Below are 14731 nucleotides of genomic sequence, written 5' to 3' on the forward strand. Positions count from 1 at the left end.
AGTCTGACGGGATAAGAGTTCCAGAATCTGAGCAAACACTGGAGCAAGTCTCACGAAGGTGGAGTCCGGGCCAGAGGAGTCTGAGGGGGCCGGGCCGACTCACCGCGCTTGTTTTTGGTGCCGTGCTTCTTGGCGGCTGTCAGCTCCTGCTCGATCTTCTTCTCCAGGAATTCCTGCTTCTTACTTAGCATATCCTCCGTGTCCCGAAGCCTCTGGATGGCCTCCTGGGGGGTCGGGCCGCCCTTGCCGGCCTTACCCCCTCCAGCCCCGAACAGCTTCCCGAACACCGACATGGTTGCTGCTCGCCGCGCCGGCCTGCGCCGCCCGCTCCGGCTCGGCTCGGCTTCGGCGCCGTCTCCCCGCTCCCCGCTCTGCCGCTCCCTGCCGCCGCAGGCCTCTCCGCCACCTCCGCCCCGCAGCTGGGCCCGGCCGCGCCACCTACCACAGGCCCCCACGCCCGGCCCGGCCGGCGTCAAGGAAACACGCCACTGACTACAACTCCCGGTGGGCAACGCGCCGGCCGTCCCTCAAATCTAACGGAGGGTGGCGCGCTGCATGCCGGGAGGCTATAGTCTTCCTGCTTAAAGCTCTCGGCGGCGCGCTTTTTAGGTCTAGCTAGGGTCAAAGGGCGAGGTTGCATGCTGGGAAATGTAGTCTCCTTGGAACCAGTTCTGTAGCGGTAGAGGAACAGGAAGAGAAGTAAGAATATTTTATAAAACAGTAATTAACGTTATGCACATTCTATGATCCAGGCATTGTGGAAAATGCTTTACATGCAATATCACATTTAATTCTCACAAGCCTGTGAGAGATAATACTGTTACTATTTTTGTAGGTGAGTAAGCAAGACTCAGAGAAATTGAGTGACTGACAAGCTTAACTTAATAGCCTTCACATAATGCTGTTTCTCTACCTGCAATGCCCGTCTACTCCGTATTCACCTAACACGTTCTTCGAAACCTAGTAGAGGCTAACAGCAAAGCTAGACTGCAAAGGTTCAAAACCCACTTTGAATACTTACTTGGGCAGTTACTTCCTCTACTCTGAGCTTCCCTTTCCAAAACTGTAAACTGGAGACAGCAGCAGGACCACCTCCAACCTTGTGTGAGATAGGGAATGTAAGTTGCTTAGTTAGCATAGGCCTAGCACAGCAGGTGCTCAGAAATGTATATTTTATTCTGGGTCATCATTATGCACTATAGCAATTAAACCGGGAGAAGACTCAAAACTTTCAAAAGTAGCAGAATTGAGGATTTTTTTGCCCCTGCATTACAAAGGGCCAACTGGTTGTGGGGCCACATTTCATTGTTTTTCCTTGTCTTTTGCTGTCAAGAATCACTTCTACGGATTTCCTTGGTGGTCCAGTGGTTAAGACTCCGCGCTTCCAATGCAGGGGGCGTGGGTTAGATCCCCGGTCAGGGAACTAAGATCCCACATGCCGCGCGGTGTGGCCAAAAAAAAAAGAATCACTTTTCCATCTATTAGCACTGAGGCTGTCTAGTAGCCAATACTTCGCCCAAGCCCACCAATCTAATCTGCTGCTTCCAATCTTTTGCATTTGTTAGCCTTGCATGAAAACAAAGAGTAAAGCAGTTCTGAGTAAACCAGTTCTGAAGTGCTCTCCAATGAAGAAAAACTTGGCTTCTTTTTTATCCCTTCCTGGACTCTGTTGCTTAGGAACAGAGTTTCAAATAAATGAGAGCTTAATGGAACTTTTCCTCTATTATTTCACATATATGAGTCTTGTCTCCTCCCCAGACTATTATCTACATATAGACAAAAATATGCCTTGAATGTTGTCCTTGTCATTGTTGTTGTTGTAATCTGCCACAACCCCAGCCTGCACCTAAAGGTAACTATTCCCAGAGGATGAGCGAGTTCATCTCACCCAACTTTCCAGGTTGGAAGAAATTTTTCAAATGTGAGAGACATACTAGAACTGTCAAGAATTCACAGCAGCATAAATTGTGAAACATAAATCACACTTCTGTTTGTTTTGTAATTGAGACATTGCAATGTTTTTATCAAAATAAAAAACAAAAACGAGGTGGGTTCCATCAAGCCATCTAATGGGCACAGCAACCCCTCCATATCTAAGAAATCTGCCTCTCCCTCCTTATCTAAGTCATGCTGCAACCAGGCACACAGGTAGCAAAACATTTGCTGGGTTTGAGCCATGGCCCAAAGACTATATGAACAGTCGGACTCTGCAGACCTCACCACCATCAGTCTCATATTGCTGTGGGGTAAGCCGGGATGATAGCAGAGCCCTCATGTCGTAACTCTGGGAGCCCAGAAATACATCTTGGGAATATGATAGCAGAACATTCCGATTTAATCTTTAGTACCAACCTCAATTAATTGGTGTGTGGGTCACTCGGATTACTGGGTTGAGAAGAATTCTGAGTCTGCATCAGGACATCTCTTAAAAATGTTCTGAGATCAATTCATGATGTCTGCGGACTTCCCTGGCAGTCCAGCGGTTAAGACTCTGTGCTTTCAATGCAGGGGGTGCGGGTTCGATCCCTGGTCGGGGAACTAAGATCCCACAGGCCACGAAGCGTGGCCAAAAAAAAAAAAAATTCATGATGTCTGCCTAGCATGTGGGATGGGAGGTAGTGACACATGGGCAAGGTAGCTGCCATCCTGGATTCAACTGCCTTGGTAGAGATTCATAGGGTGTATTGGCTCAATACTGGAGAGCTCTGGGCTTCCCCGGTCCTCATTTTTCTGGTCTCTTGGGCAAATGCACAGCCTTTTCAAACTGTGACCGACGGGTGTTAGCTCATTAAAAACTTTGTGAAAAGAATGAGCTACCAGTACTTGCAACAACTTGAATAACTTGAAGATATTATGCTGACTGAAAGAAATTAGACACAAAAGCCTGTATGATTCCAATTATACAAAGTTCAAAAACAGGCAAAACTTATTTATAATTTGTGGTGATAGGAGTCAGAATAGTAGTTACCTCCTGGGATAGTATAGACCAGGAAGAATGACCATTGTGGGGTGCTGACAGGTTCAGTATCAAGATCCAGTGGTGTTCACATGTGTGTATACAAATTTATATTTTTATACTTAAGATCAGTGTCCTTTACATACCTTATGTACTTAACTAAACACGTTACATTGCAATGTTAAAATATCTCTGGTAAGAGCAGCAATAGAAGCATGCAGTTTTGATTTGTTTACCAAGTACCCTGCCTTCAAAAATCTCATCTTATTTCCATCCACCACAGCCCCATGAAATAAGCATTACTATACCCTCTCCATGTTATAGCTGAGGAAACTGAGAACCATAGAAGTAGAAACTGCCCAAGGTCACATGGTTAAAGACACCCTGCCATATATTTGTAATTTTCTTTAAAAATATGTCAAGGAGGGAATTCCCTGGCGGTCCAGTGATTAGGACTCTTCACTTCCACTGCCAAGGGGCCGGGTTCGATCCCTGGTCGGGGAGCTAAAATCCTGCCAGCCCTGTGATGCAGCCAAAAAAAAAAAAAAGTCACGAAAAGCTGAATTAATAAAGCCTATTATGAAGAATGGGTTTTGAATATGAATCATAAAAATTATTATAATTTGGTCTCACATAATTATACCAAGTCAAATACCGGGGACTTTGCTAATTTTTAGCTGTAAAAACCAAGCAGAGTATATCCAACACCCTTTCCTGATAAAAACGCTCAACAAACTAGGAACAGAAGAGAAGTGTTCAACCTAATAAAGTCAAGTCTTGTACACTGAGAAGTACAAACTTTGTTGAAAGAAATTAAACATCTAAATAAGTTGAAAGACATCCCATATTCATGGATTGGAAGACATTATTGTTGGGTCACAAAACTCCCCAAATTTATCTACAGATTCAATACAACCCCTATAAAAATATGAGCTGCCTGTTTTTGCAGAAATGGATAAGCTGCATTTTAAAATTCATATGGAATTTTAAAGGGCCTTGAATAGTCAAAACAAAATTGGAGGACTCACACTTCCCAATTTCAAAACTTACTGCAAATCTACAATAATCAAAACGATGTAGTCCTGGTCACTCTCACTTTCTGAGATGGACTGCATTCTGTCAATGGAATGTGTATATTTCTAAAGAAATCTGCTTTCCCTCTACTTGGGCTCACTCTTGAATTCCTTCCTGAGTGAAGCCAAGGACCCTTACTTGGCGGCCCGTCCCAGGGACTCGCCTGAGACCTGAAATATGACCATCCTCTTGCACCCCATTTTTTTTTTCTTGCAACACAGCTGGCAGAACCAGGGAAGGAGGTAACTGGGGGAGGAGGTAACTGGGGGATCTCAGAGGAACCGGGCCCAGGAGTCACCCTTGGGTCTCTCATCACAGCAGAGAGAAGCTCTCTGTGGTCCAGGAGCTCAAGCAGAGAAGTCAAGTCACGGCCTGGCCCTGGGGATGAGGGTGAGGGTAAGATTGAGTTAGCCACTTGCTCAGGGTGACAGTTTTGCTCCTTGACAAGCAAATGCACACCTGGTGGCAGGAACTTTCAGGAAAAGGCAAAACCCAGATGGTACCTTGTAGGCATCATTCTGGCAGGGAACACAGACCTTTGGCTCTGCATCAGAACCCACACTTGGCCTTCTCAAGATGGCCCCCAGTGGTAGGGACAACCTCCTGCCATGCCTTTCGCTGGGCTCCCTTGTTGGAATCTCTGACCTACTGCGACACTGTGTATCTGATGCACGACCACCTGGATCTCACGGACCAGAGGGACACACATCCCCACGCCTCGTGCTGGTGACACCATCTCCCTGAGGGTCTCCACGTTCAGCCTGGGAGCCCACCTCTCAGTCCCACGTTCTATATGCCCGTTCACGGGGAGACCTGCACTGGCCCTCAATGTTCCAGCCTCCTCCCAAAGCTCATGAACATCCCATGATCAGCGGCAGCTATCTGGTCGTTATTATTTACCCCGAACAATGCCCCGGCAGTCACTCTGCTGAGCATGCTGCCCTGTGACTCTCCTTCCAGAAGAGAATCTGTTTTAAAGTTCACATACACATTCCTCAATTGAGAGCGGAAGCTGAGCGACCTTTAAAGTAAGCCACCGGCTTGGTTTCAGGTGGTTCAGACAGACTAGGCACCCATGAAGAGCAATGTGGGGGAATCGGATTTAGGTGAGGGTTTTTTTTGCGGGGGAGGGAGGGTATCTGGGATTGCTCCTTAAAAATATCTTCAGCACACACACAAAAACCAATTTGTAGCTACACATGGTGACGCATGTTAACCACACTTATTGTGGTGATCATTTCACAATATACACAAATATTGAGTCATTATGTTGTAAACCTGAAACTAATACACAGTCAGCCCTCCATATCTGCAGGATCTGTATCCATGGATTCAACCAACTGAGGTTTGAAAATAGTAACAACAACAACAACAAAATCCAGAAAGTTCCAAAAAGCAAAACTTGAATTTGCTGTGCACCAGCAACTATTTATATAGCATTTACATTGTATTAGGTATTGTAAGTAACCTAGAGATGATTTAAAGTATACTGGAGGATGTTATATGCAAATACTACACCATTTTATAATAAGGGACTTGAGCACCCTCAAATTTTGGTATCTGAGGGGGGATTCTGGAACGAATCCCTGAGGATAGCAAGAGATAACTATAATGTTATATGTCAATTATATCTCAATAAAAAAATGCAAAAAAGCCCACCCCCATTAACAGATACAAACTACCATACATAAAATAGATAAGCAACAAGGATTTACTGTACAGCACAGGGAATTATATTCAACATCTTGTAATAACTTATGATGGAATATAATAACCTATGATGGAACATATAACTGAATCACTATGCTGTACACCTGAAACTAACACAATATTGTAAATCAACTATACCTCAATTTTAAAAAAGTTCTCAGTAAAACAACAAAGACAACAAAACCCAGACAAAACAAAACAAAAACAGTGTGGCCCTGACATAAAGATAGATATATAGATCAATGGAATAGAACTGAGAGACAAGAAATAAACCCATACATCTATGGTCAATTGATTTGCAACAAGAGTACCAAGACCATTCAATAGGGAAAGAACAGTCTTTCAACAAAGTGTTGGGACAACTGGATATTCAGATGCAAAAGAATGCATTTATATCCCTACCTCTCACCATATACAAAAAAGGACTCAAAATGGATCAAAGACCTAAATGTAAGCACTAAAACTGTAAAACTCTTAGAAGGAAACATAGGTATAAATCTTTGTGACCTTCAATTAGGCAACAGTTTCTTAAATATGACACAAAAAGCACAAGCAACAGAAGAAGAAAATAGATACATTGGACTTCACCAACATTAAAAACTTTTGTGCACCAAAGTCCATTATCAAGAAAGTGAAAGGACAACTCACAAAATGAGAGAAAATACTGGCAAATTCCATACCTGACAAGGGGTTAATATTCAGAATACATTTTTTTTAAGTTTTAAAAATTAATTTATTTTATTTTTGGCTGTGTTGTGTCTTTGTTGCTGCACACGGGCTTTTCTCTAGTAGCGTTGAGCAGGGGCTACTCTTCATTGTGGTGCGCGGGCTGCTATTGCGGTGGCTTCTCTTGTTGCGGAGCACGGGCTCTAGGCGCGCGGGCTTCAGTAGTTGTGACATGTGGGCTCAGTAGTTGTGGCGCGCGGGCTTAGTTGCTCCGCAGCATGTGGGATCTTCCTGGACCAGGGCTCACACCTGTATCCCCTGCATTGGCAGGCAGATTCTTAGCCACTGAGTCACCAGGGAAGCCCCAGAATACATTTTTTAAAAAGGGACTTCCCTGGTTGTCCAGTGGTTAAGAATCTGCCTTCCAGTGCAGGGGACACGGGTTCGATCCCTGGTCGGGGGACTAAGATCCCACATGCCGCAGAGCAACTAAGCCCACGCGCTGCAACTACTGAGCACGCAAGCCACAACTAGAGAGAAGACTGCGTGCCACAAAGAAGAGCCCACACACCGCAACGAAAGATCCCGAATGCCACAACAAAGATCCCGTGCAACCAAGACCCAAAGCAGCCAAAAGTAAACAAATAAATATTTTTTTAAATAAATAAAATTATCTTAAAAAAAAAGCTATTACAACTCAAAAACAAAAACCACAAACAACCCAATTAAAAAGCACTGAATTGTACACTTTAAATAGTTAAAATGGTGAATTTTATGTTATGTGAATTTTAACTCAAAAAAAAGTGTGTTGAAGTAATGAAAAGAAAACATGTTTGGGGGTAGGGGATTAAGAGGTACAAACTATTATGTATAAAATAAGTTAAAGGATATATTGTACAACATGGGGAATATAGCCAAAACTTTATAACTATAAATGAAGTATAACCTTTAAAATTGTGAATCACTATATTGTACACCTGTAAATTATGTAATACTGTACATAAGCAAAAAGAAAACATGTTTTGGTGCCTATCACACAAACCTAGTTTAGAACTGGGGCTCTTCCATTCAGCCATATGGCAAGGTGCGTCATCTGCCTCGGTTTCCCCATCTGTGAAAGAGACACTAACTTCCACACCAGGCCACATTCTGAGGATTCATTGAGAATACAGGTGAAGGGCCTGGCACAGAATATGCATCCAATATATATTTACACAATAAATAAACAATAATGACAGGAATAACAGTCAATAACATCTGTTGAGCCCTCATGCTGAATCAGATGGCTTACATAGAATACCTCACTTAATCATCCCAACTATAGCTCGATGAGGTAGGTACAGATTACAGCTGAGGAAATAGAAGCTTCGAGAGGTTGAATGACTTGCCCAAGGTCACACCGTTATTAAGTAGCGTGGCTGGCATCTATACCCCAGCAAGTAATAGAAAATCTTTATTGAGCACTTTGTTCTAAGCAAGACACCAAACTGAGCATTTTGCAAGAAATAGCTCATTTAGCCCACACAACAACTACATGAAATGAGCATTATTATCATCCCCATTTTGTACATTAGATACTGGAGAAACAGAGAAGTTGAATAGCTTGCCCAAGGTCACACAGCTTGTAGGGGCAGAGCTGGGATTCTTACTGTAAATACAACCTGCTTAGCCACTATGCTTATACTGCCTACATCCAAACGAATAAATGGACAGAGAGATACACATGAAACCGAGAAAGAGCTCGTGTGCCCGTGATGCAGAAAGCCAAACTCTGACAGCGGGCATTTGCAGCAAAGTAAGGATTTATTTGCAGGGCATCAAGCAAAGGAGTGGGAGATAAGTCTCAGATCCACTTCATCTTGGTCTTTGAGTTAGGGATGTTTTAAGGGGCAAGAACAAAGGAACTAGGATTAATCATTGTCTTGTGACATTTCTTAATCATGGTTTCAGGAATCAGGAGGTCTCCTTTTTATAATTCTCTGTCCAGGGGGTCCATGGCTTGAGGATCTGTGGGCTCATCTTGCCCTAGAGAAACAACCTGAGTTTGTAAGTTAATGATGACGTAGTAGCAATTTTAGTACATTGATGATGTTATCAACAATAGCTGACTCTGGTTGATTAGCGTTCAGTTAGCACAGGATTGAGGCCAGAGGGGACAAAAAAGGGATTGAGGTCAGAGGAGACAAGCAGGGGAATAAAGTTTTGAATAGAGAGATTAATCATAAACTCAGTACAGGAACTCGGTTTTAGGGAGACTCGGTTTCACACATAAACAAACACATAAATAAAGTGTGATGGACATGGGAGCAAGTGTGACCTTCCTGGAGAACAGGCCAAAGTTAGCAATAGGGGTAGGTCAGACCCAGCAGAACCTGGACAGTGGGGAGTCGGGGGAGACTGTGCCCTGGAGGGGCCCCTGCACTTGAGCTAATGGTCGGTTACAAGACATACTTCATACCCCTTCAACTGAGCACGTGCAGGCCATGTGACAGGCACCAGGCCCTAAGGAGCCACATAGTTTCCAGTAATGGATTGATGACTCCTTGGTCCTCATGCCAGAGAAACCCACATCCTCACCCAGGTCCAGGCCCAACACAGAGGTAGACTAGAAGTCCCCCTCCACTGGAAAAGAAAGGTCCACATCCAATCTCAGAATATCCTGTTGGCTCTACCCTCAAAATATATCCAGAACCCCACCTCTTCTCATCATCTTCACTGCTGTCACTCTGACTCATTTCACCATCATTTCTTGCCTGGATTTTTGCAGTGGCCTCCAGTGGTATGCAGAATATTGGCCTTCCAAAGATGTCCACATTCTATAGAATGTCATCTTAAGTGGCAAGAAGGGCTTTGCAGAAGAATTAAATTAAGGATCTTGAGATGGGGAGATTATCCTGGTGGGCCCAATGCAATCACAAGAAGAAAGCAGGAGGGTCAGAGTCAGAGAGAGAATGGAAGATGCTACCTTTCTGGCTTTGAAGCCAGAAAGGGGTCACAAGCCAAGGAATGCAGGTGGCTTCTAGAAACTGGAAAAGGCATGGGAATGGATTCTCCCCAAGAGCCTCAAAAAGGAACACAGCCCTGCCAGTAACTTGATCTCAGTCCATTAAGAACCATCCCAGACCCCTGACCTCAACACTGAAAGAAAATAAACTTGAGTTGTTTTAAGCCACAGAGTTTGTAGTAATTTGTTACAGCAGCAATAGGAAACTAATACACTTCCTCTCTGGCCTTCCTGTCTCCACCCTTACCCGCTCCAGCACATTCTCTAAATGGCAGCCTGAGGGGTCGTTTAAAAAATACATGTCAGATCCACTGCTCACAGCCCCCCTGATGGCTCCCCACATACCTCAGGGTAAAAGCCAAAGGCCTTTCAATGTCCCTCAAGTCCCTACATGATGTGTCATGATCCTCCCGTCACCTCACTACCTTTCCAACTCCTTGCTCCAGCCACACTGGCCTCTCTACTGTTCTTCAAACACAGCAGGGCCCTCCAGCCTTAGGGCATTGCTTTGCAAGGTCTGTGCCCTCTCCCTGACATGCTGTTTCCCAGATAACCACATGGCTCATTTCCTCTTCCTTGAGTATTTTCCTAAATGTTTCGTTCCTAGTGAGGCTTTCCAGGCCACCCCAAATAATGCTGCAACCTGCCCCACACCCCATACTCCCCAAACCTCTACTTGCCTCTATTTTTTTCTCTTTTCTACAGTAATTTATCACCTCCTAACATATTATATAATTTGCTTATTTACTTTGTTATTTATCTTCTGCTTCCTCTACAGGGGAACTCCACAGATCATTACCTGTTTGGCTCATGGTGTACCGCCAATGCCTAGAACTATGCCTGGCATATAGTAGGCGCTCATTAAATATTTGTTGAGTGAATAAATGAATGGACTGAGGTAGCTGTGACCTGGGGGTCAGGAGAGCTGGATCTGAACTCAGTTTGCCATGACAAGACCCTTTTGCTTTCTGGGCTTCAGTTTACTCTCTGTGATTCTATACAGAGAAGTTGGGTCTTGGCCTCCTGCCTCAGGTTCTGTGCCTGACCATACACCAGCCACCCTTGGCCAGTATGGGGTCACCCCCAACCCTGAGGTAGAATCTACTAAACTCCCTTGACACCACCACCCTTCAGGTCCTGAGAATCCACAGGGCACTTGCTGGCAGCCTTGGGGGTTGGGAGCATCTGCAGCTGCCACCTCAACTCCTTCCTCCCCAGGGGTGATAAAATTGGTGCAACCGGTTCTCCTGGGCCAGGCAGGATACCTGCTCTGTCAACTGAGACTTCCAAGCCACCGCCTTTGTCATTTGTCCCAGATATTCTCAGCTCCCTTTTAAGACAAAGGAAAGAGTCCTTTATACCAGACGTTACCTCCCAGCTCTCTCTCAGCCTATGTGGCGGATTCTTACTGGGGGAAACTTACCCTTGGCCTCTGTGAGGTGGGAGGAGGGGATATGTGGAGGGGACCTTGTTCGTTCAAAATATCTCAAGAAATATTGATCGAGCAATTCCTGGGAAGTTCTAGGCACTGTAGATATACCAGTGAACAAAACAGAAAAAAGTCCTGTCCTTGTGGGTTTCTAATGAGGGGAACAGACAATAAAGAAATGTCTAATATAATGTCAAGGGTGATGAATAAAAACGAAGCAGGGTAAGGGACTAGAGAATGATGGGAGTGGGTGGGGGTTATTTTAGACAGATTGGCCAGGGAAGTCCTCTCTGAGGAAATGACTTTTGGACAAAGGTGAATAGAAGGAGGGAGCCAGCCATAAGAAATCTGGGAGAAGAGCATTCTAGACCGAGGGAACAGCAAGTGCAAAGGCCCCGAGGCAGGAACTAGTTTATATGTTGGAAGAACAGCTAGGGGGCAGGTGTGGCTGGAGTGGAGTGAAATAAGAAAAGAGTGGTAGGAGGGCTTCCCTGGTGGCACAGTGGTTAAAGAATCCGCCAGCCAAGGCAGGGGACACGGGTTCAAGCACTGGTCCGGGAAGATCCCACTTGCCACGAAGCAACTAAGCCCATGCGCCACTACTGAGCCTGCACTCTAGAGCCCGTGAGCCACAACCACTGAGCCCGCGTGCCACAACTACTGAAGCCCACGTGCCTAGAGCCCGTGCTCCGCAACAAGAGAAGCCACCCCAATGAGAAGCCCACACACCGCAATGAAGAGCTGCCCCTGCTCGCCACCACTAGAGAAAGCCTGAGCGCGGCAACGAAGACCCAACGCAGCCAAAAAATAAAAAAATTTAAAAAAAATTTAAAAAATAAATAAATTTAAAGAAAAAAGAAAAGTGGTAGGAGACAAGGGCTGCATGGTATAGAACCTTGAAATCTATAGGGAAAACTTTAGATTTCACCCTGGGAGGGATTGGAAGCCACTGGAGGGTTTTAAACAAGAAAGTGGCATAATCTGATCAGGCTCTAGAGAGATCCTTTGGGCTGCTGTCAAGAGAATGGATCATGGTGGGGGAAGAGAGAAAGCAGGGAGACCAAAGAGAAGGCTGATGGGCTTCCCTGGTGGCGAGGTGGTTAAGAATCCGCCTGTCAAGGCAGGGGACACGGGTTCAAGCCCTGGTCCAGGAAGATCCCACATGCCGCGGAGCAACTAAGCCCTTGTGCCACAACTACTGAGCCCATGCGCCTAGAGCCCATGCTCCGCAACAAGAGAAGCCACCGCAATGAGAAGCCCATGCACCGCAACGAAGAGCAGCCCCCACTCACCACAACTAGAGAAAGCCCGTACTCAGCAACAAAGACCCAGAGCAGCCAAAAATAAATAAAATACAATAAATTAATTTTTTAAAAAAAGAGAAGGCTGATGATATGGTCATCCATGCAGGAGAGCCTGGTGGCCTGGACAGGGTAGTGTGGCCAAGGAGCTGAGCTGTGGCTGGAGCCTCAGAGAAGTGGTTCCAAAAATAACCATCTCATCAGAGCTGGTGAGAGCTTTAGAAATCCTAAGAGTAGGCAGGAGTTCTGGAGTTTGTCAGTCCTGGACTGGAGGCCCAGCTCCACACATTCCAGCTGTGAGTCCTTGGGCAAGTTGTTATACCTCTCTGAGCCTTGGTTTCCCCACCTGTAAAATAGACATGATAAGAGAGCTTGCTTCCAAGGGGTGTCTTGAGGACTCAGTAACATATAAATAAGGCACAGAACACAGGGTGTGGCACTTAGTATACAGTCAGTAAACCATGACTCAACTCCCCACATTTATTGATAGAGAAACTGAGGGCAGCTCTGGCTTAGAGACAGACAGAGGACTGGACGAAAAAGAAGCAGAATTTACAGGGCTCCTCAGAGTCATATACCCACAGAGTCTATAAATAAGATGAATGAGTAAAGTGGGCCAGGGACATGAAAAATCATGTGGCCCTGCCTGGCCATCTTGCTTTTCCACTTTTCAGACACATGTAATATATGTGCTCACCTAAAGGTCTGGCTAGCCCAGCTCCACCTGACTACTGCCCCATGGTACCAGATACCCCATTTTTCTTATCTTTTTTTGTGTGTGTGTGGCCACACCGCATACCTTGCGGGATCTTAGCTCCCCGACCGAGGATTGAACCCACGCCCTCAACAGTGAAGGGCCGGAGTCCTAACCACTGGACAACCAGGGAATTCCCCCCATTTCTCAATAGAAGTCAGAAAGCCAGATTTTTATGTGAAATCTCCCAACTTTAAATTATATTTCCTAATTACCTGTAGAGTATAGGAACACAGTAAAGTTTTATATATTTGTCTTACTATTATTTCAGCATCCTTGCTATTATTTCCTCCTTTCCAATCCTTACATCATTTATTTTTCTTGCCTTGTTCCTTTGGCTAGACCTCCAACATAATATTGAAGTCATGATAGCAGGCACCATGGTCTTGTTCCTGACACAGAAGGAATGACTCTTACTTTTCATGATTGCAGGTCTCTAATTTCATTATTTTTAAATATTGGCTCATTTTTCAAACATTGTGAATGCCAAAGTCTATCAACCTGTGGGCTGCCAATTTGTGATCTCTGCTTTACCAGAATTCTCTCCCTCAGTTGCAACAACAGTCTCATTGGGTAGGTACTATTATTCTCCCCATTTGACATATGAGGACCCCAAGGTTCAGAGAGGTGAAGTGACTTGCCACAGTTACACAGATGGGAAGAGGCAGAGCCAGGATTCAAACCCAGCTCTGCCTGATGCCAAAATCTGTGGGACCCTGGATGCCCAGCTCAGTTCCTCTTTATACTACACCCTGTCCTGCATCTAGGGGCTCTGGGGTCCTGGAGAAGCTCTGTCATCAACTTTGAGTGACCCTTGACCATGGGCCTTCTGCTCTCTGGGCCTCAGTCTCTCATCTGCCAACCTGGGACACATTCAGCTATGAGAACCCCAATAGTGCCCCAGCCTCCTCCCCTGCAGTCCAACTGCACATCTGTTAAGTATTAGACCTGATCTTGATACGGCCCTTGTTTGGGGGCCTGGCTCTGTCACTTACTGCTGTGTGACTTGGGGCTGCTTAACCTTGCCTCATCTCAGCTGTAAAATATGATTAAAAGTAGCACCTACCTTAAAGTGCTTAGGACACACCAGGCATGATATAAGTGCCTAGTAAACTTTAGTCCTCATGATTATTGGTAAGTGCATGCATGTGTACATTGGCAGGAAGAAAAGATAAATATAATTTAAATAGTTGTATTAGGATGGAGATGTGGTTTTTAACATTTTTTACTATCACTGTTACAATTTTTTAAAAAATGTTTAATGCCACCCATGACTCTTCCATTATAGAGAATATATTCATTGTAGAGAATAAAATTCCTTAACCCAACATCCAACATCTCTCTGATTAGACATCAACCCATATTTCAGTAGAGCAGAGTGGCTAAGGCCACGTGGAGGCAGGCCACCCAGCCTGAATCCCAACTCTCTGACTTATTAGCTGTGTGAGTTTGGGCAAGAAACTTTACCTCTCTGTGCCTATGTTTCCTCATCTGTAAAACAAAGAAAGTAACAATTCTCACCTGATGGGGCTGAGGTGATACGACATAAAAGGCTTATAGCACAGTGCCAATCACATGGAGGCTCGAAGCATATTAGTGATTATCATGATCTACCCACTTCCCCCAAATCTCTGTCACCCTGGACCATTCACCAGCCCCAGAACACGACACACCTTGAGCACTGTCATACCTCAGGGTCTTTGCTCATGCCCTGCTCTATTTGGCATGCCTTCTTCTTCTTCATTCTTTTTTTAATTTTTGAATTTTATTTATTTTTTTATACAGCAGGTTCTTATTAGTTATCCATTTTATACATATTAGTGTATATATGTCAATC

General features: G+C 44.8%; 1 protein-coding gene across 1 annotated transcript in view; it reads right to left on the reverse strand.

Moving 5' to 3' along the window:
• The window catches only part of CHMP4B (charged multivesicular body protein 4B), a 46433-nt gene extending 45981 nt beyond the window's left edge, over positions 1–452 (reverse strand). The window contains exon 1 of the mRNA XM_007105897.4: positions 104–452. Coding sequence (XP_007105959.2) covers positions 104–293 — 190 coding nt within the window. The 5' untranslated portion in view covers positions 294–452. The remainder of the gene's footprint in view (positions 1–103) is intronic.
• Between the last annotated feature and the right edge of the window lie 14279 nt (positions 453–14731).

This window comes from Physeter macrocephalus, chromosome 14, assembly GCF_002837175.3.
Source record: "Physeter macrocephalus isolate SW-GA chromosome 14, ASM283717v5, whole genome shotgun sequence".
NCBI classification, from domain to species: domain Eukaryota; kingdom Metazoa; phylum Chordata; class Mammalia; order Artiodactyla; family Physeteridae; genus Physeter; species Physeter macrocephalus.